Source organism: Simochromis diagramma, unplaced genomic scaffold (genome assembly GCF_900408965.1).
Source record: "Simochromis diagramma unplaced genomic scaffold, fSimDia1.1 OVJJ01000463.1, whole genome shotgun sequence".
Taxonomy (NCBI): Eukaryota; Metazoa; Chordata; class Actinopteri; order Cichliformes; family Cichlidae; genus Simochromis; species Simochromis diagramma.
The window spans coordinates 4,157,052-4,183,203 of NW_024386941.1; the positions used below are offsets into that span (position 1 = coordinate 4,157,052).

A 26,152-nucleotide genomic window follows, 5' to 3' on the forward strand; every position below is an offset into this window, starting at 1 on the left:
GAAGCTAGCAAACACTCTGAGTGGCTCTTAATGTCTTCTAAAGTTCAGCTTTAAGTTTTCCACTTGTTGCAATTGCAGTCAGTCTCTAAGTGTTGCTTTAAGGTAGCTGAGCATCGATTAGTCACTTAGTTCTGTTGTTTACAAGCATGTCGACTTGACATTTTTGTTTTCTCCCATCACAAAATGGTCCTGTAGACTTGGTATCTGCTGAGCTGCAGGGAGTAAACGAGGCTGCTGATTAAAACCACACCAACCACACATGTTAAATTATAAGTAGGAAACAACTGTTTTTATTATGATATCAGTACATTTCTATATACACACAGTAATAAAAACGCAGTCTTAGTAGCACAATGAATTGTTTACAAGTATGACTTCTTTCATTTTGCACACGGCAAGTCTTTCCCTTGATTGCTTGAGCAAATTTGGACTTTCTCAGTGGAAAAAACAAAAAAAAAACAAAAAAACCCCAAAACACGACTGTGTTTGCTGCTAACAAATTAATTTACAGATGAATAAATAAGAACATTGCATTGTATTCCAATACTAGTGAACAATCATTTTGAACACACAAGACATTTTTTAAAGAAGCTGAAGTCTCTTTCAGGAAGCAGGTTTACAAACTCTAAGCTAACCCTGAACTCTGAACTGATAAACCCTGAGATAGGGTTCAAAAAAAGCTGGTTCAATCGATGGGGACAGAAATAAATAAAGCGAATAAAATATGGATATGAGGTTGTGCCTAGGTTCAAACTGAATGGGAATTCTTAGCTATGGGCTTTAGATTTAATGATAGTGAGCCGATGTATTTAAAGTTTGTAAATATCTCAACATGTAATGCTGTCAGACCATACTAAACCAATATCAGCTTATATGTAAAAACTCACTTTTAAACTATAGCTAGTTTATTTTTAGAGTCTTAGTCATTTCATTTGCAGCTCTACTGACATGTATTTACACAATCATGTAATCATGAACATGATTCACTCCTCATTACGTGACACATGTTTAATGAATGAGTATTTGATGTGTCCAAATGTTGATACAAATTGGTGCTAAACTGTGATTACTACAGTAATGCAAGGTAAATGTTCCAGTGCTTTGAAGTGGTTCACAACCTGACAGGCGCCTAAATGTCCACACAGTCACATTTATTAAGGCGTATCTGTCTGGGAATCCAAGGCCCTTCTTTAGGGAGAAACTCCTGGACAGATTTGTTAAAGAAAACCTACTGTTGACTTTTTCTCTTGTGACAGGGTTAACAATGTCAGCTATTTTACTAAACCTGCTTTCTGAAACAGACCCCAGATGTATTATGTACAATACTGAGTGGTTCCAAGTGGAGTGTTAAGTATCGATGTGTATGAGTGGTAATACTGAAGAGGAAAAGTAAATGTCACCAAAACGGTTTCACAGTAAACAAAGACACGTGAAACAGCCAAATTCAAGTAAAACAGGATTATGCCAAATCAAAACAATGAAATCCCCTTGCTTCTTTGACAAGGGGAGTTTTACATAATTCCACTATTATCCTATTAAATGTAACAAAAAAAGAACAAGCTGTCTCTCCGAGTAAAAAGATAGCTTTAAGTTAATAAACAGCAAATCAAAATCAAATACATCAGGAAGTCTGTACTCAAAACATGTCAGTGTATATTCATGTGAAAATCCACAAGTATAGTAAACTATGCAAGACAACGGTCCTTTGCAATTAATTGTTCTATTTCTTTAAGGACAAATAATATACAGCCCTTAACTATGATAATATCTCTGAGTAACACAGACATAACAAATATTTATGTTCTCACAATACCCAAATTTGGCAACAGCAGGCAGGACTAAAGAATGCCGCCCAAATGTGCAAACCATGCCAATCAAAGCAACTGATTAGACTCTGTGATTGTACCATTATTTCAACCCTCAAAGCTTACACTTGACTTTCCTGTAACAGCATTCGATTCAGGAAAAGCTCCCTCACTCTGGATTCCTGTATTGCTCCACTAATATTCTTACCTGTACAAAAAAAGCATTCAGCATAAGATAAAGAAGGGTATATCTTCTACTAGCTGTGCAATATACATCAATGCTCATGCATTGTTTGTGATGACTTGTTTTTATGGAGCCCATGTAAAGCTGTCTAGAACACTCGCTGTCTATCTTCTGGCATCTGCTTTTATGTGGCACAGTCTGGGGATAAACCTGATTGCTCCCTTCTTACCCAAATCTCATCCTTCTCCTTCTGATTTTGATCCTCCGTCTTGTCATTGATCATGGTTCTCTGCTTCGCCATGTCAGATGTCTCACTGGCTGTTGGGGATTTAATCTTCTCTCTTTCCACACCCTCCAAGGTCAAAGCCATGACTGGGGCCTCCAGGTCAGTCTCAATGGACGCAGGTGTTGGTGTCTGGCAGAAGTCGTTGTCGTCGTCGTCACTGAGGATGTCAGTTTCCTTCACCTCTTCTTGATCTTCGTATTCTTCTAGGTCGAATTGTTCTTCCACCCAGCGGTCTGTGTCACCTGCCAAGTCAGACTGCTGCTGCTGCTGCTGCTGATCTGGTTCCTCATCCTGCTGGGACCGTTTTGAGCCAGGCTCCTCTGGTGAAACGAGGTCTTGCTGTTCAGGATCACCATCAAAAACAATATCCGTGTCTATGGTGAAACGGTTGCGCACTAACTTCCTTCGGCCGAGAGTCCTAGTCGGGGCAGATGCTGCAAAACCCCAGAACATCAGAGAGATAAATTATTATGAACTTACTACTTTGAGTACATCACTTTGGAGTTTGGTTGAAAGTAATTATCTTCCTACAATACTGGTTAAAACCTTAAATGAAAAACTCAGGCTAAAACCACAGGATTCTGCCTGTCTGTCAAAAATAAATTGTGCACTTGAAGCTGTTGGGTTAATGCATCTACAGACTGGCATTTACCTGCTCTATTTATAGTGGGGCGGGCTCCCTTCAGAGCACACAGCCGTTTTCCTCCAAAGGGTACATACTGCTGGTTGAGTGGTAAGCTCTCTGTTTTTAGGAGCTGCCGGCGATGCTTTTCTCGCAAGATGGAGTGGACTGTCTTCACAAAGTCTTTTCTGCTCTCCGGAGAGCTGAGAAAGGTAGACAGTTTGTCACTTCGTTAGATAGCAGACTGGACTTTATCAGTAGTGGGTAAGCTGTAATCTGCAGTGTAATTGAACCTCCTTTAGCAGAAATCCTCACCTGCAGCACAAGTGAAATGTCCTTTCCGGTCTTCCTTCTGACTCCGATTTTGTGTGGACAATCTCACACACAGCAGAGCCCTCGCCATCTGAGGGAGAAATCATCACTAATGTCTCATATACGTAGAAATCTGGTAATATATTGTGAGATAATCATTAGTCGGACTGAAGCTAGAACTAGTGTGCTACTAAAGTTTGTAATCTACTATACCTGCATTGGTCATAGACCGGACTTGAAGGGCATCAGTTGGGATCATGTGACGGAATCTGAAGGGATCTTTTTCTTCAGAAGATACAGAGACCCGGTGGGAACCTCCCTTCAGTCAAGTAAAGAATTTTTTTGTTTTTGTTTTTACAGGCGAAAAATGGTCCACAGGAAAGGCAAGTCAACAATGTGTTTGCGATTGGGGTTTGGTGTTGCTGATGCAATCCTGTTTTTGTGAAAACCTACCATTTTCTTCTTCTGCTTGGACCCCTCCTTGCAAACAAAGACCACTGCTGTTTTGAACACTAGAAAGCATTGGTGGAAAAAAAGACTTAGTAATCACTGGGGTTCAGGTCACATGTCAAATCAACATATGTAACTTTGAAGTTAACAACAGGTCTGTTCATTAAAAACTACATAGGAAGGGTTGCTGGTCTCTTTTTGGTGCACAATTGTGAACAATTCTTGCTAAAATGAAAAGACTTTTTTGTTTATTTATATGTTTTAGTTCATTTTTACTCTTCTGTAAAGCATCCTTGGGGTTATCCAAACCTTAGTTAATATTATTATTAGTACCATTATTGTTATTATTAATACTATATATGGTCAGAAGTCGGGGGGCAACTAATACACATGGGTTTTTTTTAGCCCGTCTGACTACTCAAAGCACTTTAGACTACCTTTTTTTACAGCACTACATTTTTATAGCACTTTATTCTAGACCAAGTACTTGGTCTACCTCACATTATTGGGGAATTCAGAATCACCAGTTAACCAAACATGCCTGTCTTTGGATGTGAAAGGAAGCCAGAGAGCCTAAAGAAAACCCACACGGGCAAAGGAAGAACATGCAAACTCCACACAGGGAGACCTCAACTGACTAATAGATTTAAACTAGAAACTTTCTCATTGTGAGGCAACAGTGCTAACTATTGCACTGCTATGCAACCCACATTACAGTTAACTGAAATGTTGTCAAATGCTGCTAATCTGTCACTTATGGAGTGTAAGGCATTTGAATTTTTCCATAATTACTAGGCAGTTCTTTCCAAAATGTGCCCTGATGCATGTGCACGCTTTACACAACGTGTGTGACTGTGCCATCACAGTCAATTTGTCATTTTTCATCAGATGTTTTGACATTTTTAGATGGAATCCAAACAGCATACATACACTTATTATTCATTTATTACATAATCAACAATCCTGCCATACCAAATGTAGCCATCTGGGGTTCTTTTTTCCATTTTCCTAAGGAGGCAGGTGGGTTAATCCATGTCACAGTGTTGTGGAGAAGCAGATCGCCCATTGACAGATCAGCAACCTGGTAATTGGAACGAAATAATCAACCAATCTGCTCCAATTGCGTGTCATTTTTGGTTAACATAACAGAACCAAGCCAGGTTTCTCCGATCTACCTCTTTCTTTTCACTGCTCTGCTCTGTGATAAGCTGATCAAACACAGCTCCAAACTCCTCGTGGATCTTCTGCATTTCATTGATGTGGCTGGCAACCTTGTTCATGGCTTTCATGGCAACTGCAGTCCAGCACAAATCACGTTATGAGGCGGGTTGTTGGGATTGTACATACTTTTGAGATCTGCTATAAGAATTTGTCTTACCGTCGAGGTGGTAATGTTCCTCACTGTCTGGGTCTGTGAGCGAGAAGAGCTCCTTCAGCAGGAGGGGATACTTGAGAACCCTCTGTATGGGTTTGATTAGGTAAGACTCCAGTGTGGAAGAGTGCTGCTGCTTGGGGTTTCGTTCATCCAGAAAGGCCTTAAAATTGGGGTCAGTTTTGGCTGGAATGACCAAAAAAGAACACTTAGAGGATAATTAAAAGTAGGTAAATAGGTAACATATGGAGGCGTTTCACTATGTAACTGATAAACATTGGATTCCTAGTATTTTCACTAATGGTCTATTCAATTCAATTCAATTTTATTTATATAGCGCCAAATCACAACAAAAGTCGCCTCAAGGCGCTTCATAGATGCAGAGAAAAACCCAACAATCATATGACCCCCTATGAGCAAGCACTTTGGCGACAGTGGGAAGGAAAAACTCCCTTTTAACAGGAAGAAACCTCCGGCAGAACCAGGCTGAGGGAGGGGCGGCCATCTGCTGCGACCGGTTGGGGTGAGATCTATAAGTTTGTTGTCTGCTTGCTTATGTTTAGCCTGATATTATGCAGATTACTGGCGTACAAGCATGCTTTGTCTTGCATTAGAGATTAGAAGCCACATCAAAAGGTCTGAATTGTTTTGTTTTTACAGAAGGGTCATTTTTATCGAACAGCAGCTAAACATGAGTGGGCAGAACAAAAATCTGTTTACTGTTTCAAAAAAAAGAAAGAAAAAGAAAAACAAAACAGCTTTATTCTAATAGCACCTCCTTAAACAGTGTGGCAGATAACCAGTTGACTCACTGAATGTAAATGCAGAAAACAAAGCCATCCAGTCAAGTCCTGAAGGGAGTGGGTGTACTAGCTTAGAAGACAGTGTTCGAGACTGCTCATTATATACCATACATTTGTGCAAAGCTTTTAGCCCTGGGAGCCTAAATGCATCCTTTCTCCTTTAAGGAGGGCTGCATCTCTGAAGCACATTTACTCACCCTTCACGAGGACCTTAGGGACTTTGGTGTGGCTGGCGCAGAAAGCACTGTAGATCTTAAACCGGTCTGCATAGTACAGGAAAGAGCCTCCGAGGGAGAAGAGGATTTTCTGTAAAAAGGAGTCACACAACCAGTAATTCAAAGACTTTGTCGGGTCTTTAAATACCTGTTGCTAGTCTTTTGCTGTATATTTCAAAGAATAAGTGCATACCTTAAACTGATCCACTCTCTCCAGTTTCTCCAAATCAGGAACCAGTCTCGTCCCGTCTTCCAGAGTCTTGAGAAACTCGACTTGGAACTCCACCATTTCTGGCAAGTTACCAAACAGAACATCCAGCTGAAAGAAAAATTATTTGAGATGAGATGAGATTTAAATAAAGAAAGAATTTTAACACCTTCCAGTGCATTTCAAAATATTATTTTTATTAATCTCTTGCTACCAGTTAAACCACAAAAATGTCCAAAAATTGAATATAACCAAATGAACCTCGTTGTTGAAAGTGCAGATAAAACATGTTATTTTCAAACATCCCATCTCTCTCACACATCATCCAACCCTCTTGTCCTCACACAGAGCTGCACTTCACATGATTATGTAACCTACTTTTCTTAGAACATTTCAACAGTACTGGCATTTAAAAGCCTGGACCCCATAAAGGCACATGGGGAGCATTTGACATACCTCATCCTGAGTAAGGAAGGTCTCTTTCTGCAGTGGGGTTAAATATCTCCCAATGAGGCAATTGAGATCCTGCAAGAAAACCATGAAAAAGAGTCTGTAAATTGTGCTTTACTCAGGTTTGCCTTGTGCCACCGTGTGAAATATGGACACACACAAAAAAATGCATTTTTTAAATAAGGCTTTGACATTTTTAACAAATCAACAGGTATAGAAAGGGATAGTCAGACACCAGGACAAATAAGTAATTCAAGCTCAAACCGAAAGCAGCTGGTGGGTGCCTTTTTCTTCAGAAAGAACGGCTATATGGAAACCAAATTAGGTATATGACTCTGGTAATACAAACGTGAGCTGAAATGTAGAAAGCCTAAGAAATGAACAAATGCCTGGCAATCAAAAGTAACATGAGACTGACTCCAAATGACGTGCTCAAACTTGTAGCAAACAAAACACATTATGTGGTATTTCATTAAAGCTTTGTCAACTTGAAATCAAAACCCCTTCAAGTGTTTTGCCTGTATTTATTGCATTAGCAACAAAACTGCAACTCCTACTACAAGACACACAGACATAAAAAATGCACCCACATGTCTGTTTGAACAATACACCATCAGTCACTTGCAGTATAATTTCTATAATAACTATATCTGTGGCCCGTAAAATAGGGCATAACATTTTAGTTAGTCTAAATTATTCCATTATATAGCATCGCTAACCCAGTTATTCCACTGAGCCATATTTATACTGGGCTGAAAAAGATTAGGCAATATCCAAGCAAGGGCACAGCTGTGTCCTGCTCATATCTCCCGAGACACAGAGATAAATATGGATAGGTCATGTTGAATGGGTAATGTGGAAGCCTAACACGACCTAAGGCAGACAGAAATATCGATCGATGGACAGGAGGAACATGCACACTCACAAACACCATCTGCCTCCTACAAGTAAGATGAGTGATACTGACTTTGACATAGGTGCGTTCGGTCTCCACGAGTTCACAGATGACTTTGCGGAGCTTGTCGGCATCAGAGAGCTGTCTGGGAGTTGCAGGAGGTGGAAAGGGCGATTCCGGGCTCGGCGAAGAGGACACACACTCCAAGGAATTCATGTCATGGAGACTGCGGCAGAAAGCAGCGACCTGCTCCGTACTCTGCAAAAAAAAAAAAAAAAGGGGGGGGGGGGAAACAACCAAAAAAAGATGAGCGTTTCAATGGCAAGAGTGATAAAATCCTTCATAAAAGAAAACGGCAATGTTCACAAAGGTGGGAGCCACAGACATTAGGAAGCAGATGCCACTTTCTACCTACTGTTGTGCACACATCCATGACTGTACAGCAACTGAGCCTGGAAAGAGGCAGTGAGGCAGCTCTAAAAAAAAAAAAATCATTTGCACTAATTTGGTCTATTTTCAGTCTGTCATAACAATGACTTTCCACCTCCCTCTCACTCACATCGCTCTTTTCCCTGGTGTTTTCCTCCTACTGATGGATCGGTGGTGTAATGATTCAGCTCTTTCACAGAATCAAAATATACACACAACGGTGTCTGTCCACATACAGTATGGGTTGCCGTGGTGACCAGCGCTGATGTGCATTAGACTATCATTTTGGGTAAAAAATAGACCCCACTCAGTAGCAGCCTACATGGCTGAACTAGTACTTGTTACTTTGCCCACAATAGGCTACAGCCTCAGCATCCATAAATGTAAACTGGCATTTTGGCTTTTTTTATTTTTTATTTTTATTAAATCAATACAAACACAAAGCAGAAAGCACAAAGAGCATAAATCATATCAATCAAAGCCTTATTCACTCTGTGAGGCCAGACTTCATTTGAAAGTACATGATAAAGATCAAATGAGACAGTCACATAACAGGGACCACTAGGAGCTGTAGTCATTATTGAGTTCATAACTGGAAGCTGAGAGATGTGTGCTTTGTTTTATATGGAGTTTTACAGGCTGGACAGAAACAATTTGTCCTCTCACACCTATAGGCTCCCCTGAGAAATACTGAGATTATACATCAACATAGCTGCAGAGGATGAAAGGTTGTGGTTCTCATATTAGAAAACCTAATTATGATCTTAGCTGCTGTCAGTCTTCACATCTAAACTTTTTTAGTTTTTAGTTTTAGACAAACAAACATAAGGATTCTGCTGTCTCTAAAAAGCAATGCGTGTGCAATTTTTCCAATATTTACCAAAATGCTGATGAAAAACGGCCATAGTCCTGATGTTCTTTGTCGTCATTCACAAAAATATGATGGAAAAATGCAAGAGCGAGAAGAACAGAGTACAAGAAGAACACTGTTATCCAGCAACTGTTACAGATATTCCCGTGCAGCTTTGCAAATGACCGTGGTTATCAGCTTTGTTATCTAATCAAAGAGACATTGATATGTGAGGCACGACAGCCATTTGTTCCTCTTGACAATGTTCCCAAATTAAGCAGGCAGCTCTCACATAAACAGATGAACTAGGAGGTGCTGTGTCTGTAAATGCAATGTTGCAAATGGATCTTACACTAATTCACAAATGCTTTGTGATTTGTTAGATCTGATATTTTTTGGTCAGAATGAACATAACACATACTTTGTAAGTAAAACCAACTGGATGTAGAGAGTGATTTAGTTTAAAAAAATAAAAGTTAAAAAAAAAAGTCTTATGAAACTTACAGCTGATGATATGTAAGGTCCAGTACATTACACATAAAATTGAGTATGAAATGCTAGATGGAAATGCACACACAGATTGCAAGAGTGCAGAAAAAAAAATCTGTTTCTTTTCTGAACATTTTGCCAAGTTTTACTAAGCCTAGTAAGACAGTCACAGTCAAGTCATGCTCTTCACAATCTAGGCTAATTAACACTATGACAGCTTTGGGTGCTTGGACACTTATGACATGTTAGAAAGGAGAGAAAGTACAGAGGGGGAGAAAAAAGAAAATCACAGGCTTCTGTATCTATTTAAAAGAACAATGTGTAAATGTGAAAACCTGTCACAGATATATTTTTTAATCTATATTTTATTTGCTGGGGGAAATAAACTACTTCAAAGCATAAAAGCATGGCGTGAGGAGAAGACTGCACGTCTGTTCTCTGAAACTGAAGCCCGATATCGCAGCTTAAGGTGCTAAGAGAGAAACTCAGAAATAGTCAGTAGATTGTCCAAGTCGCATAAAGTCCAAGTCATCTGCAGTAAGACTTGTAGAGCATGGGCTCCTATATGCAGTATTTTATTTTGGCATCTCCTGGAGCATTCCAGTGATTATGGGGCAACTCTGCGACGACAGTGACTCACAGCTTCCTGTCATTGGTCTATAGCAGCCAGCGAGAGGTGTGAAGCTAACACTGAGAAGGACAGGTGATTTTGTTTTTCTTCTCACTGGAATGAGACAACAGCTATCACAGCAGCACCAAGAATTAAGCAGGTAAAAAAAACGACGTGCATGAAAGAAAAGAGGCTCACCAGATGAAGCATGTCATAGATGGAGTCTGTGGAGCGCTTGCTGTGCTTGCTCCACTTCAGGATAGACATAGCCGGGTGCAGATGGACAGCCAGCGTCAGTTAAAGTACCAGAGAGAAAACAAAGACTCCGGGCTTTAGAAAGAGCAAAGTCTACACTGTGTCTCTCCAATACATTTCTGAGCCCTTTTGTCTTCCCTGGTTTAAAAAAACAAAACAAAACAAAAAAAAAAAAACAGGAGAAGATGCTGTGGTGCTTGTGATGAAGGATGAGTGGAGCTGCTCAGCCTCCTCCTCTCCGCCCACCAGCACTTAGAGCCTTCCAACTCCCCTTCTTTTGCTCCTTCACAGTCTGCTGTAGCTTTGTCACCAGTACTCTGCTGTTTTCTCTCTCTGGCTCTCTCTCTTCTCTACAGGCTGGGTAAACTTAGGCACACAGTGTGAGTGTGAAGATCTGGTCAACTCTAGCAGCATTGTAAATTAGTCTCGATAATCCTCCAGACTGGGGAGAGAGCAAAGGAGCAGGATGGAAAGAGTCTCCTCCTCAAGGCTGCAGTGGAGCAGGATTGACTGGGTAAGCCACGCCGCAGTAGAATACAAATGCAGGATTTCAGGAAAAGGGGAGAGGGGAGCTGCCGAGGAGCAGGCTAGAGAGGGGGTGAACTGCCGTGCAGCATTTAACAAGTAACAAAAGAAGCAATGGTCCCTGTGATTAAGTTACAAGCTCTGAAAATGCCATAGCAGTGAAGAAGAAAAATACACACTTGCTGTTTTCACCAAACATCCAGTCCCCCCCCGCATAACAACTGAATTGCATGACTTGCTTTCCACTGTGTGTCCTGTTTGACTCAGTCAGTAATTTCCTACTTTTCCAGAATGCCCCACATAAAGACTCCACATTTGTCATTGAGAGATGGGAGTGTACAGCTAAACAGTTTAGAGGCTGTTATTCAGATTACAAAATGATGCCGCACTGAGTTCTTCTCTATTGAGCCTGTAGCCAGAGCACACAAATTGGCATCGCTGAGAAATGATGTAGGTGGCCTGTGCCAAAGTCCTTGCTTTGAATATGTAGTACGTAATGAGGTTATGTTGCACATAGCTTTTATAATAACAAGACAGAAAAACAGTGATAGTACTTTGCCCCATAAAATAATTAGAAATCTATGTGTTTTTCATAGCACAAAATACAATCTTACAAAGGTTAGGCTGGCTATCTATATCTGACAATGACTGAAAGTAGGAAATCGTTGATCATCTTTTCAGCTGTTGTCATACAAAGTCATGGTGTGCACAACGACAATGTTCAAAACGGAGCCAGAAAATAAATTAGTTAACTAATATTTTTATCACTTTGTTAAGCCACTCCTGAGCTGATTTCGAGAAAACGTATAGACATGTTTCAGATACGAGGACATAAATCTCAGCTTTTCTTTGCTTTGAGGTTTTTCACAGGGCCATCTTTTTAATGATTCGCATACCGTCAATGCTACACAAAGAAAAAAGCGAGTTCTGATCTCACAAAAGGAACCTATTGGTTAATTTTCAAACAGAAAGCCCAAAGGAGAATGAAAGCAATCAATGTTTTTTTTGACGAAAAAAAAATAGCTGAAAAAGCAGTATTTAGCACAGCAGATCACAATCTTAACCACAGATTTTGTCCTTCAGTTTACTCATAGTCTAGATCTAGTCTCGATTTCCTCATCCCTATAATATCATTAATAATTACAAAGGCAGTTACAGAGCTGCACTTGATTAACTGCTGCTCATTAAGCAAGACAAGTTCAATGGCGTGATTAAAACAGACAACGTATAAAGAAGCAGTCATGTAACCAGCCCTGAATTTGAAGGGTAAGTAGGATGTCTGAGGATATCACATTGATCCTTGGAGCTCTTGCAGTGAGCTCCCAAATTTAACCGGGTACAATGAGAAATGATGTCGTTATCAAGTGTTGTCATAAGAGATGAGAGATAAACTAATCTACAAGAGCACATCAGTGCTTTCATTCAGCATTTCATGAGCAAGTGCCCAGTGATCCTTTGAAGTCGGTTACAGAGAGCAGATTAAGGACTGCCGCTTTAACTATTTTTTCGCCTTTCTTCTTCTTCCATTTTTTTCGAATTAGACATCTTTGTTAGTCATAGCACTTTAACAGCAACACGTGGGTCTTGGAGACTTATTTGCTTGTCTTGGCTTTCTTTTTTAAACTTGTCTCTGTTCATTTATAGCTAAAAATGAATCCACCCCCAGTTATTACCTGGTCCTACTAACCTCGCATAATCAAGCAATAACAATGCAAGCTTAATCAAACCCATCCATCACTCGGCTGTTTCATTCAAAGCAAATCATTTGTCCTGTCCTTTGTCTCCAGTGCATAAGATACACTTCATGCAGCAATGATGAGATATTTTTGTATTTAGGTCCCTTTGATTTAATCATGTCAGAAGCTATGAAATTCCATTAGACTTGTGTGTCATGGAGGGAAAAGAGAAACCTGATACAGATTGTGTTGAGAAGCATGGGGTTAACACCCTCACGTTGATTATGGATGCTGCTCTGCTTTCATAAACAAGATAAAATGAGCCAGTAACAGATGGTGAGTCAAACTGTGGCGAAGCGAAATGCCTGTGAGTGCTTTCTCATAATACCAGAGCTAAGAGGTGTGCTGTAAAGAACAAGGACGGAAAAGAAGCATAGGCGCTGCAATATTACATGAAAGCTTGGTTGTCAGATGTTTTCTGTGATGACACTAAGAATAATAATAATAAAAGTGATGATAAACATTGTGCTCTTACCTTTGTGCACTCGTCGAACTCACTGAAGATCTCAGAGTCGTCATCCAGGCTGTCTCCTGAGCTCTCCAGAAACAGTCCAACTCCATCATCCAGGATTTCCTCTGAGAGAAACAAAACAGTCATGTATATGCGTCACAAAAGCCCCCCCCCTCCTCTTTAAATTAGATTAATACATTTACTTGCCTTGTCATTTTATTACGATTTAAGACCTTCCTAAACTAATCCACTAAGCTAACTGCTCAGAATGTCCTATTTTTCCTCATTTAAATCCAGTAAATCTATTGTGTTTGCATTAATGAAACTGATGTCGCTAAGGATGATGGTCTGAAAGTCAGTTCTTCTTGCATGGAAATAAAATATACGCTTGAGATTTGCCTACTTGCACGCTTCTGATTCATTTACATGCCAGGTGAGTACGTAAACATCACCACACTGTGAGCATCTGATGGCTTTGATACGCTTTAGATTTGTGGGAATTGAATTTAAACTGTTCATTAACCTCTGCTAATTGGACCTATAAACATGCAAGGATTGAAGCACCAGTGGCACTTTAAATTAGTAAGTGAAATACAGTACTGTGCAAAAGTGTTGAGCCATCCATCATATCTTTATGTTTGGCTTCCAAGAAGCTGGATTTTCTTGTAATTCATTAAAAAGTGGTCTTGCGCAGTCATTCTTCACACTTTCTGAAAGTTGAGATCTTTCTGTGGGCATTGGCTGCTTTTTCCATCCAATCCCTGTACCTGACCATTTTCAGGAATCTACATTTTTTGTTAATGTGGCCCTCTTAATCTGTCCTACAAAGATGCAATTGTATTTCTGGACCAAAATTGTGATTCCAAAATAGCTGTTACCCAAAAACTTGGCATCTCACTGCATGGTGTACAGTGTAGCCTAAAAAACAAACAAACCCAAAAACAGAGCAACTGTACAAGTGGAGGACAAAAGAAAAAGCGGCATGCCTAAAAATCTATGTACAGTAGGTGAAAGTCCTCCAGAAACAGGAAAAAAAAAAATTCAGCACAAATATGAGGACCAGAGAGATGAATCTGGTCCTTCATTTGATCCATCTGCTCCTCACTAAAGCCTAATCGGAAATGGTCATAGAAGTAGAAGGGTGGGCAAGAAAAAGGCAGACTTCAGAAAATCAGTGGCAGCGGATCTTATGAAGTGAATGAATGTACATGTATATGGAGGAGGTCAGGAAAAAGGTACATCAGAAAGTGTCTACAGGCAACGCTTGGGCTGCAACAAATATTGTGACAGAGAACGGAACCAAAAGCAGCCAACATCGAAAGAAGAGCTTTAAATGTCCTTCAAGCCTGGAAAGCCTGGAACTATTCCTGAAGACTACTTAAAGAAATTAAAATAAGCTTGGCTAAGAGACTTCAAAAGAAAAGAAAGAAAAGAGTTCTGTGCTAAAAAAATAAAGGAATTCAAAGCAAATATTGACTTTCAATCCTGTTGTTATTTATTGACTGTAGTATCGTTTATGTTTGCATATATTTCAGTAAATCACTGCACTTTTTTCCCCAGCAAAAGAAAGAAAGGTTGGCTAAAGAGTCCACACAGCACTGCATAATGTTAAAGTATACCATTTATGTCTTTTTTTCCTTTTACCTTGACTTTGGGAGAAAATGTCAGTGTAGAGATCCTCCTCTGCATCTGAGCGGCGTGGCGGCAAGTAGCAGAGCTGACGGCGGTCCACCGCAGGCAAGGTGTTGACTGTCAGAGCCAGTGAAGCCTGAGAGAATGCTGCTTTCATGTCAGAGAAATTAAGACTATGAGAGTCTTTTCCATTTAACTGAAGTATTTCATCCCCTGCGTTCAGACCTGCAAAAACATGCACAACCAGCTTTCAGCATCAGCTCCAGTTTACGGTCTCCTGTTCCTTCATTTACTAAAAAAAAAGTTCTCTAATATCAGATCGTAATGACCTAATCTTTAGCAATAATCGAACAACTCCTGCTTGAAATGTTCAAATGGTGTTTTAAGTAAAATGTATTTGTATAGCGCTTTACTAGTCCCTAAGGACCCCAAAGCGCTTTACACAACCAGTCATCCACCCATTCACATTCACACACTGGTGATGGCAAGCTACATTGTAGCCACAGCCACCCTGGGGCGCACTGACAGAGGCGAGGCTGCCGGACACTGGCGCCACCGGGCCCTCTGACCACCACCAGTAGGCAACGGGTGAAGTGTCTTGCCCAAGGACACAACGACCGAGACTGTCCAAGCCGGGGCTCGAACCGGACAAACTCCCAACTCTTGAGCCACAATCTACAACTTTGGAGACTGTTGTTTTAATTTCAGCCCCACAGGCATGACCCGTTTCTCTATTTTTTTGTGAAATATTAGCCAGTAACACATTAACACTTGTTGTCCAACATCAGTCATAATTGTTCTGAGATCAATGCTCTTTATCTTTATTTTGACATCATTCAGCTCTTCAGCTTCATTACAGGAGAGCCGGTGTGAAGCAGCCATTGTTAAGTGTCAGATTCAACATAATTCTTCATAAAGGCCAGTGAGAGGCATGATTATAGTAATCAGCACCCTTGAGAAGTGTTGTGTCCTCTAAAACCTTCTCTACCTGTTGAATAAACGTGCTAATGCATTTTTCGAAAGAGAAACCAAGCAGGAGATGAAAACTCTCCTGGCCTTGATGTGAGAAAATGGAGAAGCACTAAAAACAGCTAAGGCAACCTGCATTGTTTATATTTTCCTTTAAAGTGTGGCTTATTAGATACAAAGTGTGTTTAGGAAGAGTTCTTTCAGTAGAAATGAAGGATAATTAACCTTTAGCAAAGGCTAATCCCCCTGCCTTTACATCGGTGATGTAGAGCTGCTGTACTCCATCCTCCTCCACCACCGAAATGGAGAAACCTGAACACAAAAGGGAAATGTGAAGAGAAAGAAAAAGCAGAGAGAGAGAAAATGTTGGTATTAGCCAAGCATCAGAGGGACAAATAGGGATGGTTAACAAAAGGTCAAAGAAAATCAATTCTTATGCTGAAGAAAACAGAAATACGAGTCTTTAACACAGACTTCATTGCAGCATTCTAAATAAAGATAGAAAATTATTCTTACCGTAACCAATCATGCAGGATTCATCTCTGTCAAACTGGATTACTTTAGTTATTTTAGAGCAAAGCTCAATTTCTTTGTACAGCTGCAAGGAACAAAAGGAAGTCATTATACATCCTGAAACAACAGCCTACTTCATTCATGGCGTGGTGGGTGGGTTATTGACAGCATGGAAGGAGGCCATTAATTTTCTGTACTTTCAGACAAAGCAGCTCTAGCAGCTCTTTATAGAGGAGTTTCTTTGCTATGTCATGATCACATGATTTAATTACAAAAGAGGTTACAGATATTGTTTATAAAGCTTCTCCATGATTATTTTTGGTGCATGGATCTCCCAGGCACATAGTTTTATTTATTATAAACCTTGTTGCTGTAGTATTTTTTTCCTATTGTGATTCCTAATACATTGTAAATCAACTCCTGACATTTTTTAAAATACATTTCTTGACCTTGACTCATTTTCAAAACAGCCTGTGAGGGGGAGGAAAGATCATATTCAAGATATCAGTGACATACCAAGTCGCATATATCCTCCTCTGGTTTGGGAATGTAGAATTGCACTTGATTTTCTATTAGGAATTTGAGTCGTAAGTAGTGTTTAGTGGGATCGAGCTGATGAGCCTGTGGGATGAGCACAAAAAGACAGAAATTTATCCAGAATCGCAGCAGTGAGATATCTTTCATGTTTTCCTAACAGCTGGTATTTCTCTGGCTCAGTGTGGCTTTCAGTTTAAGCGTCTTATGAATATCGCTTTAAACCGTAGCTCATTCGAGGCTCTGTGTTTTTTTACCTTGCAGATGGACTCGAGAACACACAGTGCAGACTCTCCTGGCTGGATGATTGTTAGCACGGGCTGGTCATTTGGGAGACATACCCAGGAGGGTGTAAGGTGGTCAGGAACCCAGATATCGCTCTCTGTGCTGGGTCGTGGAAGGCTTTTCACAGTTCCCTCCTCACTTTTCTTGAAATGGAGACATCCAAAGTAATTAAACACACTTTACTGCAAGGTCTGACTTCTTCAAATACTTAGATAATACTTCTAAAATAGTCTCCAAAATAATCCATCTTCACCAATACTTTGCATCTTCCTTCTAAATCACAGAGTAGTCGGAATACACTTTCCAAGCCATATAGTGCATTTGCTTAAATGGGGAATGAAAGAAAAATTAAAAGCTCTAATTTGCCTGAGTAGCTGTCACAGCTTGTAAACTCTTCACTTTGGCTCTGGCGCTTACTCAGAATACATTAAGGGGTAATATTTCACTGATGTCAAGGTTGGCCACATATTTTGTTGAGGAAGTTCACACTTCTGTTTGACCAACTGCTCACTGACAAATGAATGCAAACAGATAACTGAATTATTCATCCTTACTGTGTTTTCCTTAGCAGGATCAACATATATGCCATCTACTGGCTTTTTAATGGGCTCTTCACCATCAGCAAAAACCTGCAGGAGCAAACAACAAAATGGCAAGTTACCAGTCAGGTAGGATGGATGCTTGAGAAATGGGCAAAAGTAACTTGTCAGCTGTGATTAAGCGCGGAAATTTTGGAAGGAGGTGGAACACTTCACAGACCTGGCTGACAGTTGGGTGGGCTTTTGTCTTTTTCTTTGAGGTAGTGTCCAGACCCCAGAGGGAAGAGAACCTGCTCTTGCGCTTACTGCAGGAACGAGACATGGCCTGCGTTCGCCGCCTCACTCCGGTCTCTGTGCGGGCTGCCACCTGGAAAACGTAACACGGCGAAGTGGGGTCAAAAACGGATCAAATGAGATCGACAGCTATCTGTTTGACCTCGCGTCAAATCCCATTTTGCCAAAATGACTTTAGAAGTGCAGCATATCAGCATATTTTAGGGGGTTTTAAAATAAATAAAATCATAAATATTCAAGAGAGGAAAGCTACAGTTCTGACAAAAAGAGAAAGAAGAAATAAAACTGAGTATATAAAAAAAGTGATCAAGGAACATTTCACTGAGTGGTTTATGGAAATTACCTTGTCTTAAGTGACTGAATAAATGGTCGTGTTAATCATACAGATATAGAGTAGTCAAATATTATGCATGAAAACTAGACTTGGACATTTTTTAGGCTGCTTAACTATTAAGAAATAAGTAAAAGGTTTGGGTTTTTTTTTAATAAATACTGAATTAAACATATCAGCACTGTGCCTGCAGCAGGCTCTAAAACTAGCCTAGGCACTCATTCTGTCATTTGTTCTGTCAACACTTTGCAGGCCATTCTGGTGAGTGTACAGTGCTGATACAGAGTAAATTCAAGAGGAGTGAAAGCGTAGGAAAGCTCTTAGCAGTTGTCTTTTGTTAGACATCCTTAACTGCTATCTCCCAGCTCAAACACCCACCTGCTCTGTAGCACTGCGTTGGTGGTGGTGAGGGAAAAAGCACCTCAGTGATCTGCGAAACATCGCTAAAAAAATCAGATGTTTTCTTTTACTACTAGTGCTTTTAGATGTGAAGTACATAACCTCTTTGCAGCAGCAGTGGGAGGCCAAAACTGAACTAAAACCCTCACAAACGGGTGACCTACGTGAGACCCGAGCTCATAAATAGCATAGTCATTATTTTTAAAAAAAGAAAAGCGTGGTTTGACACAATGCATTGTAGTTTTTGGACTCGACTGTCCTGCCAAGAGCATCACTGGATGTGCTCAGTGATGCCAAAGTGTATTTTGAGTGAGATTTCACAGTCCTTTACTAACACTATGAGAACAGGTTTGAGCTCTACAACAGCGACAGCTACTGTTACTTAAGTGCACTTTAGATAGATGTTTGTCACCAATATAATAATCAATTCCAAGGTACATTTTTGAGGTCTCCAGGTCTCTTTTTCCACAAAAAAAGAAATTGAAAAGGACACTAAAATATGCCATTGTGTTTGCTTCAGCAGCAAAAATAAAGGAGAGAATATTTACCAATGCATGGAAGGAAGAGACCGAGAATATACCCAGCCGGCCCATTGCCAGCTTGGTGGGGCGAGAGGCAAAAGCCAGAAGGCGTTTGGGGTTAGGCAGCTCTCCTCCTTGCAGACTGGCCAGGTAGCATCTAAAGCGAAATAAATCCATGTGAAACTGCTCCAGGTTCTGCTCCCATAAGAATATCTGCAGGTTGAGAGGGACACAACAGTACATCCAGTTAATAGTTCATTAATGCCCTTGTCTGTCAACTTCAGACTACGATGGAGCATCTCCTCACTTCCATAGAAGCTCTGTTACCACTTTTCTCAAAGTGTTGCCAACCTGCACTCTCTCTGTGCCTAATGGTTTGATGTTTATTGGGGCAGTAGAGCAGGACATTGTGATTATTCACTGGGCTGTCCCCTCCCTGTCACGGTCCTGCACTGGTGTTTGGAATAGGCGGCCAGCTCCATGGCAGAGTGCTCTGTATTACTGCCAAGTAGCCCAGAGACGAGAAAGAAACAATACTGCGCATTCCACTGGCAGATAGAGGCTGGGAGCGTTTCAGCTTTCTAAGGAGCAGTCCTACATCCATTCAGTTCTCACAATTTGAAACCTGACACTGCCAAACAGAACAGCTCCAACCAGCCACTACCAAACGGACCAAACAACAGCGATCTCTCCCCTTTCTGTAAACAGACCCATTAAAGACAATATGAACTTTGCAATTAATTGAGAATGTCAGGCTGACCAGAGCAAAGTGCATATTACAATAAGAAAAATAAAAAGCAATCTGGGGGCTGTTACATTTGTAGCATTAGCAGCCTCTAGCGGATGATTCCTCTAAATCTGCAACTTAATCCTCTCTCATTGCTCCCTGCTTCTCTCTTTTCCTCATATTCCATGTATTAAAAACCTGAGGATACAAGACTGAAATACATACTTACATTTGATATCTGTAAGTATTGTAACAATAGCTAAAATATCACTAAAAATGATCTTGAGCATTTTTTAATTAAGCTAAAGATTCCTCAGGATTGGTTCTCATTGAGGTTTAACAGATGTCTTAAGAGCTCTTAAATAGATATAATGCTTTTTTATACGTCTTCCTGACATGCTTATGAATCCAGACAAAACTGAACTTTTATGGGCTGATTACTAGGAGGGATGGGCAAAAGCTTAAAATTGAAAAACAAGTATGTCGCAACTAAAACTGACTGATGGGGCACAGTTATATTTGGCATTTTTCATACTTCCATCCTTATTTGATAAATATTCAGCCAAGATAGGGGCCACTATGTTGCATTCCAGGTGTTTTTTGAAGCTACTCAACCCATTTTTTCATATATACTTTCTATCAGTATTGAAGTTATAGAGACGCATTAAGAAATCAAACTGGTAAAACTTTGTTTAACTTCACTGTTTTCTTTTGAAATAATCTATTTTTATAGAAAGGGGATTTGTAATCAGAAATAATATAGCAGTAAGTCGTCTTTCCATGCCTTGTTCAGAAATGTTTTCCCCCTGCACACCTGCCTGACATGAGCTCAAGGAAGAAAGTAGCATGACACCTACTTGATCCAGGATCGTCTTCCTCTTCTTGGTGTCAGTGACAGCAGACAGCTGCATGTCTCCCATCTTCTTCATCTTCTCGTCCATGTCGATCTTCTGCTCGAGCTTCTTGATCTCGGCGCGAAGTAGCCGAACAGTGTCCTCTCTGTGATGCTGGCGGGCGACAGTAGTGGCACATGCTGAGTGGATGGCTGTGATCCAGTTTTCCAGCTCTGTCTGGCTGCAGGTCTACAGGGGGAGGGACCATGAAAGGTCAAAGGTCACACAGCACACAAACTCCTTTTTTTTTTGTTTTGTTTTGCTCCTGATGTATTAAAAGGCCAGAAGTTTAAAGATCATAAAAAGAAAATACAGTCAATACAGGGCAATGTATGCAAATTAAATTTGTATTTATTCACAGAACAGTTGACATACATGCATTTTCTTACCTGGAACAGAAAAGCATCTCCCAGGGAATTGCTGAGGCAGAACACAAAGTCCTTTTTGGGATGTTCTGGTACAGCCTGGACAATACTGTTCTCCACCCAGATGGCATGTTTGGGATTGCTGTTGTTGTCAATTCCTGAACGTCCATCAGTCTCATAGAAGAAGAGCGTGCAACCTGGAAAACCAACACAATGGAACTGTTGATTTAATTATTTATTTTTACAAGAAAGTCAGATTTCCTCAAGCAATTTAATTCTGCTCTCCAGTGGCCAACATTAAGAAGTGCAGCATGGCAAGAGTCAGGGAGAAAGGCGTTATTAGACACAGACTTCTAAATTGATTTCAAGTCCAGTCCAGTGACATAATGCCTTAAAGAAATCTCATTTGAAGTAAACCTTTGCTCTCCCTTTTGAATGTCAGCATGTAACTAAATAGCATCAAACATATTATCTTGCATGAGCAGGATGTCACAGGCTGACATTACAGGAGTGCAGTGCAATAAAATGTAAATTTAATGATACCACTGAGGCCATGACACACCTTTGAGAGAAACCCAGTAACTCTTCCACTTGCGCCTTGTGGCTGACTCCACTTTCTTGTTTTTCTTATGCACAAGGAAGTTCTTAACAGCAAGTTTGCCAGCTTTGCGCACCATCCCTTGGACAACGCTGAGTAAGAGGTCGGACTGGTAGGCGGAGCTCATAGTGCTCTGCTCATCACTTAGGGCAGACCCCGCCTCCTCCAAGCTCTCAGTCTGGCAGGAGCTCATCTGTAGTTCCTGACGGAAGTTTTCGTACACGCCCTGAACGCACTCACTGGCCCCTCCGCCGCCACTGCTGCTCCCGCTGTCACTGCCAGTGAACATGTTCCTGCCATGCACTGAGAACACAGAGAAGGAGGCCGACATGGTCTTGTAGCGGCGAGACTGGTGCTCCGGCTCCACCGTCACCCCGTCGATGCCGCTGTCCTCATATTCGCTGCCCTCCCCGCCTGTGACATCCTGAGTTGTGGCAGAAGCACAAAACAGGTGAGACGGCATCACAGCTTCTTGTTCATCACTAAGAAGGCAGCTGGTCATTAACAACCGCTGCCCTCACCTGATCGTCTATCTCTAAATAAAGGATAGAAGCATTTTTGAAAAGCAAACATGTTGCAAAAAAACAAAAACAAACAAAAAACAGATGCTTAATGAGAGCCCACAGGTTGTCTAACCCTGAGTTTCTGCTTAAAATTAATTGCCAACAGCAAAGCGTCTGCTGTTGTGTGAGCACAGCCTGCCCGGCCTGTGGCACCACAGGGTCTGCCCTCTCCTACCCACATGGTCAAAGGCTCCTGGGAGATGAAGGGGGTTACACTGAGCTTGGTATCTCCATCTGGTCACATGACCTAATCATGCGGTCCAGAGCTCCATTCACCAGAGTTGACGGTGCCCCGTAGAGACAGGGCCACCAATGCACGTTTTACTGTTACACTCTTCCACAGGCCTCCCTTCATTATCATAACAAAGGCCGAGGTATTTCTAACAGAGAGTGACTTTAGGCTGTGCTCGCCCCCTCCCATCATCGCAATCTCCTCTCACAAGAAAAACAACAGTTTCTTCAGGAAACTACGACTCCCTCGTCCCACACAAGCTTTCTTTTTACACTCAGTTTGTTTTAACAGCTTATTGTGAGGTGACTGAAGCGGAACAAACTCACAGATTCATTGGGGAAGTGAATGAAGGGAGCTGTACTACTACTAGATCATTTCAGATTTAGCACAGCTTTTCATGCTCTGTCCAAAACAGAACAGAATATCCACGACGGCATTAAACAAAGGAAGGTCCTTGACATATATGTATCCAACAGACTATCAAAAATTCATCAGCACTCGAGATTCATTTTACTGTTTTCTAATAACCACATTTTCAATTACTTTTTTAAAGCTAAATTTGCAGTGCAAACAAGCAGTACATTATAAAGTAGTTATAGATCTTACCTGTATAGTCTGCGCCCTCCTGCCCTGCATGCTGGCACACATTTCAACTTGGTGGCTGGTCAGGCCTTCTGACAAGCAGTGTGAACGTCGGCAGGGAAGGGTGTATGCACCGTAGGTGTTTCCATCCTCGTCTGATGGAGATAGCATTTTATCGTCCTCACCCTCCCTGATAGCCCTGTTGGTGTTGTGCCACTTTGCATAGCGGCCATGGAGTTGCCTGGAGGCAGGACTCATCTGGCTATACAGCTCATCCAGTGAGTTTGCCCTGTCAGTGGAGTCTGTTGGGCTGGACTGCAGGTGGCCTTCGCAGCCAGTGAAGTCCCTCTCGTTAGTCAAGTCTATAATCTCCTCTGTGCTGGTCAAGTGATCTTGACTGACATCAGACAGGGAGAACTCCAGGCTGTCATCTCGCCACATGTCTGCAGATTTAGACCTCTTCTTGAAGCCAACAGTCTCCTTGGAGCAGTCTGGGGTTTTCTGGAGGTATTTCACTTCACCTGCGTACATATCTTCATCCTGCACCTCCTCTGCCATGGGACCAGGTAGGGTTATGTGCATTGAGGGATTGGCCAGGTCATTGTAAAAGGATACTGGACGTAGATTCATGGCCACCCGGTCCACCCAAATGGGGCTTCCAAAGTCTGGGAGGATATTTGTCTCATTGAAGGGTTCCAGGCCATTGTCAGCCAGGGACTGTGGGATGCTGGGTGTGCTACTTGAGCGCGTGCTTGTCTCAGAGTTCCTGTGCTCTATTTTTCCTGATGAAGCATGGCGAGAGCGTCTGGACTGCTTGTTGGAGATGCGAAGAGACCGAGACATGTGCTTACGTGACAAATAGCCACGTCCATAGAGGGCATGGTCCCCATTCTGGCTCTCAGCATTTCCCATGATTCAAAGGCTAAACGGACAGGGGGAAACAGATTAAATAAACCTAGGGGGACATGAAGGAGAGACATACAGAAGAAAAGAATTGTATCTGAATGGTGTTTTACCTGCAGGGCCGTAATGATTTTTCTGGCATTTTGTCACTGGATCTTAAGACAGTTTGTTCCTTTGGCTGGTATAATCCACAAACCTCTGAAAAACAGATATCTAGATGAAAAATCAGTGCAAAACCTGTGTGCTATTAATTATGTGTGGCTTAGCTAAATATTTGTACTCTTTCAACAAATCTGTCTACAGATATGGACCCGTAAAGACGGAACATGACATGTTGTTTCCATCCTAGGCTTTCCCCTAAAACATAGGACACTGTTCACATAAAAAGAAATGATAATGGTAGATGTTATAAACACAGAGCTGTAACTTGTCTTGCTTTGCAGTTATTTCTTTAGTAATTATCTGTAAAGTCAGCTAAATAAACACTGTGCTTAGACTGGCAGAGGATGTGAGCCACTCAAGCCCCCTTCAATATGTACAGGGATTTTGTGAAGTGGAGGGTACCTAATGACAGTGTGAGCGAACATGAGTTATTCAGAACTGGAATGAACCATCCATGCAGAGATATAGTTGTTTGCTCTCAGGCACTGCTTCCTGCATTAACAAGGACTGGGAGCAGGAGGGTGCAGAAGCTTTGACTATAATGCACATTTGGACTCTATTTATCCGCCTTTAGGCCGGACAGTGTGATGTAAAAAGGAAAACAAAAGTCCTGTTCCACTTTGGGACCACCAACAGATGGGACAGAAGATTAGCTAACTCATTTGTGGCCGCTGCTTCTCACGATGTGTGCTTCTTCACTTTTTAGGATAGACCCTCGAGGGGAGGGGGGGGGTACTGTGTTTTTGCAAATAAGCCCAACCCTCTGGTGCTGCCCTCAGGCTTACTGTGAGGAGGGGCTTTACATAAATGGAAGTTGACCCCGTTTTTATACGTTGTGATCCTTATTCTCCCTCCTTATTCTGTCCACTCATCAACCCTCACTGGTACTGCAGTGTACCATGTTTGAACTTTACACAACTACATTCATCTTTTATATAACTCTGCAGTGTGTTGGCTGTTTCATTTAATCCCATTTGGTACAAAATAGAACAGAGCGGAAACGCAGGAGGGAAAGAACTACGGAAAAAAACAAAACACCAAAGTTGTTACAGGAAATGATATTCACTGAGGCATACAAGCATTGCTCACAAAATGCAAGCACTGCAATATACTGTGGACCACTTCTGGAGTTTTTTCACGTAGCATTCCTACATAATAACCTTAATTTTTAAAAATGGAGAAGAGGAGAGAAAAATGTCCACCTTGTAATGGTTGCTCTTTATGGTTGAAGTTTCTGCTATTTGTAGCACAAATGTGTTATTGTGTATGTAAAATGGCAAAATGACCAGAACTAAATTACAAGTGATGCAGATGGATCTCGCTGGAACCCAGGAATCTCATTTGTTAATCCCTGAAGTTCAGGAGCCAGGTGTTGGACCAAAAACTTTACTGATTAATTTGGACTACAATAGAATTGCAACAAAGTTATGCATTACTGTGACCACACAACACATTATCTTTACATATCTATATCTGTACGCTTAAACTTATGAGTGAAATTGGAAGTAAAATGTACAAAATGAATATTCAGCCAAATCCATGAGACCAAACCAAACCAAACGTTGCAATAAATGCAACTCATCTCCTAACAAATCAGCAGATTTAAAGAAAAAGATCCGATAAATTCTCAGCAGAATACATGGCCACCAATCACTCTGCCACAAGACCATAAATAGGTTGAAAAGGGAACAGAACAGTCAGCAAGTTTCTATTGGCACTGTTTAAAAGACACAACACAGATTCCTACTGAACATGATTTACACTGAAGCTCCTGGTATAGCAAAACACATAATTTAAATGGCTGACCCAGAGAAATGTTATACTAAATTTTTAAGAATGCATTGTTCAAAAATGAAAACGCAGGATTATTAAATTTAATTGCACTGGAGCTACCAGAACATCTGAATACAACTTTTAAATGGCCTCAATTCCCAAACACAATGTTCTCTGAAGCTGCAATGCTGCTGCCGCACAGAATCCATCATCAGCTCTTTATTAATACATGAGCAAGAAATGCCACGGCTGGAAAAGATATTTTAGGGCGCTAAAATCCCATCGCATACACCCAGTGGATTCTTTTAGAAATACAGACTAACACACATCACAAGTTAATTCCACTGGATGATCATAATTTGGAGATCCCATAAAAGATCAACCAAATCT

At 41.0% G+C, this 26,152-nt stretch overlaps 1 protein-coding gene across 5 annotated transcripts in view; it reads right to left on the bottom strand.

The window, feature by feature from the left end:
• Window positions 1–262: 262 nt before the first annotated feature.
• The window catches only part of LOC120736963 (T-lymphoma invasion and metastasis-inducing protein 1-like), a 41,934-nt gene continuing 16,044 nt past the window's right edge, over window positions 263–26,152 (bottom strand). For all 5 annotated transcript variants that reach the window (XM_040037375.1, XM_040037371.1, XM_040037373.1 and 2 more), the window contains exons 2-27: window positions 23,941–24,025; window positions 22,949–23,846; window positions 21,512–21,971; window positions 20,974–21,146; window positions 20,549–20,773; window positions 18,992–19,177; window positions 17,640–17,786; window positions 17,435–17,509; window positions 16,853–17,023; window positions 16,578–16,682; window positions 16,065–16,146; window positions 15,774–15,860; window positions 14,592–14,804; window positions 12,972–13,072; window positions 7,675–7,860; window positions 6,714–6,782; window positions 6,243–6,368; window positions 6,032–6,140; window positions 5,038–5,217; window positions 4,835–4,953; window positions 4,632–4,740; window positions 3,663–3,721; window positions 3,423–3,528; window positions 3,213–3,300; window positions 2,928–3,100; window positions 263–2,709 (exon numbers count right to left, since the gene is read on the bottom strand). In XM_040037375.1, coding sequence (XP_039893309.1) covers window positions 2,174–2,709; window positions 2,928–3,100; window positions 3,213–3,300; window positions 3,423–3,528; window positions 3,663–3,721; window positions 4,632–4,740; window positions 4,835–4,953; window positions 5,038–5,217; window positions 6,032–6,140; window positions 6,243–6,368; window positions 6,714–6,782; window positions 7,675–7,860; window positions 12,972–13,072; window positions 14,592–14,804; window positions 15,774–15,860; window positions 16,065–16,146; window positions 16,578–16,682; window positions 16,853–17,023; window positions 17,435–17,509; window positions 17,640–17,786; window positions 18,992–19,177; window positions 20,549–20,773; window positions 20,974–21,146; window positions 21,512–21,971; window positions 22,949–23,836 — 4,773 coding nt within the window. In that variant the 5' untranslated portion in view covers window positions 23,837–23,846; window positions 23,941–24,025 and the 3' untranslated portion in view covers window positions 263–2,173. The remainder of the gene's footprint in view (window positions 2,710–2,927; window positions 3,101–3,212; window positions 3,301–3,422; window positions 3,529–3,662; window positions 3,722–4,631; window positions 4,741–4,834; window positions 4,954–5,037; window positions 5,218–6,031; window positions 6,141–6,242; window positions 6,369–6,713; window positions 6,783–7,674; window positions 7,861–12,971; window positions 13,073–14,591; window positions 14,805–15,773; window positions 15,861–16,064; window positions 16,147–16,577; window positions 16,683–16,852; window positions 17,024–17,434; window positions 17,510–17,639; window positions 17,787–18,991; window positions 19,178–20,548; window positions 20,774–20,973; window positions 21,147–21,511; window positions 21,972–22,948; window positions 23,847–23,940; window positions 24,026–26,152) is intronic.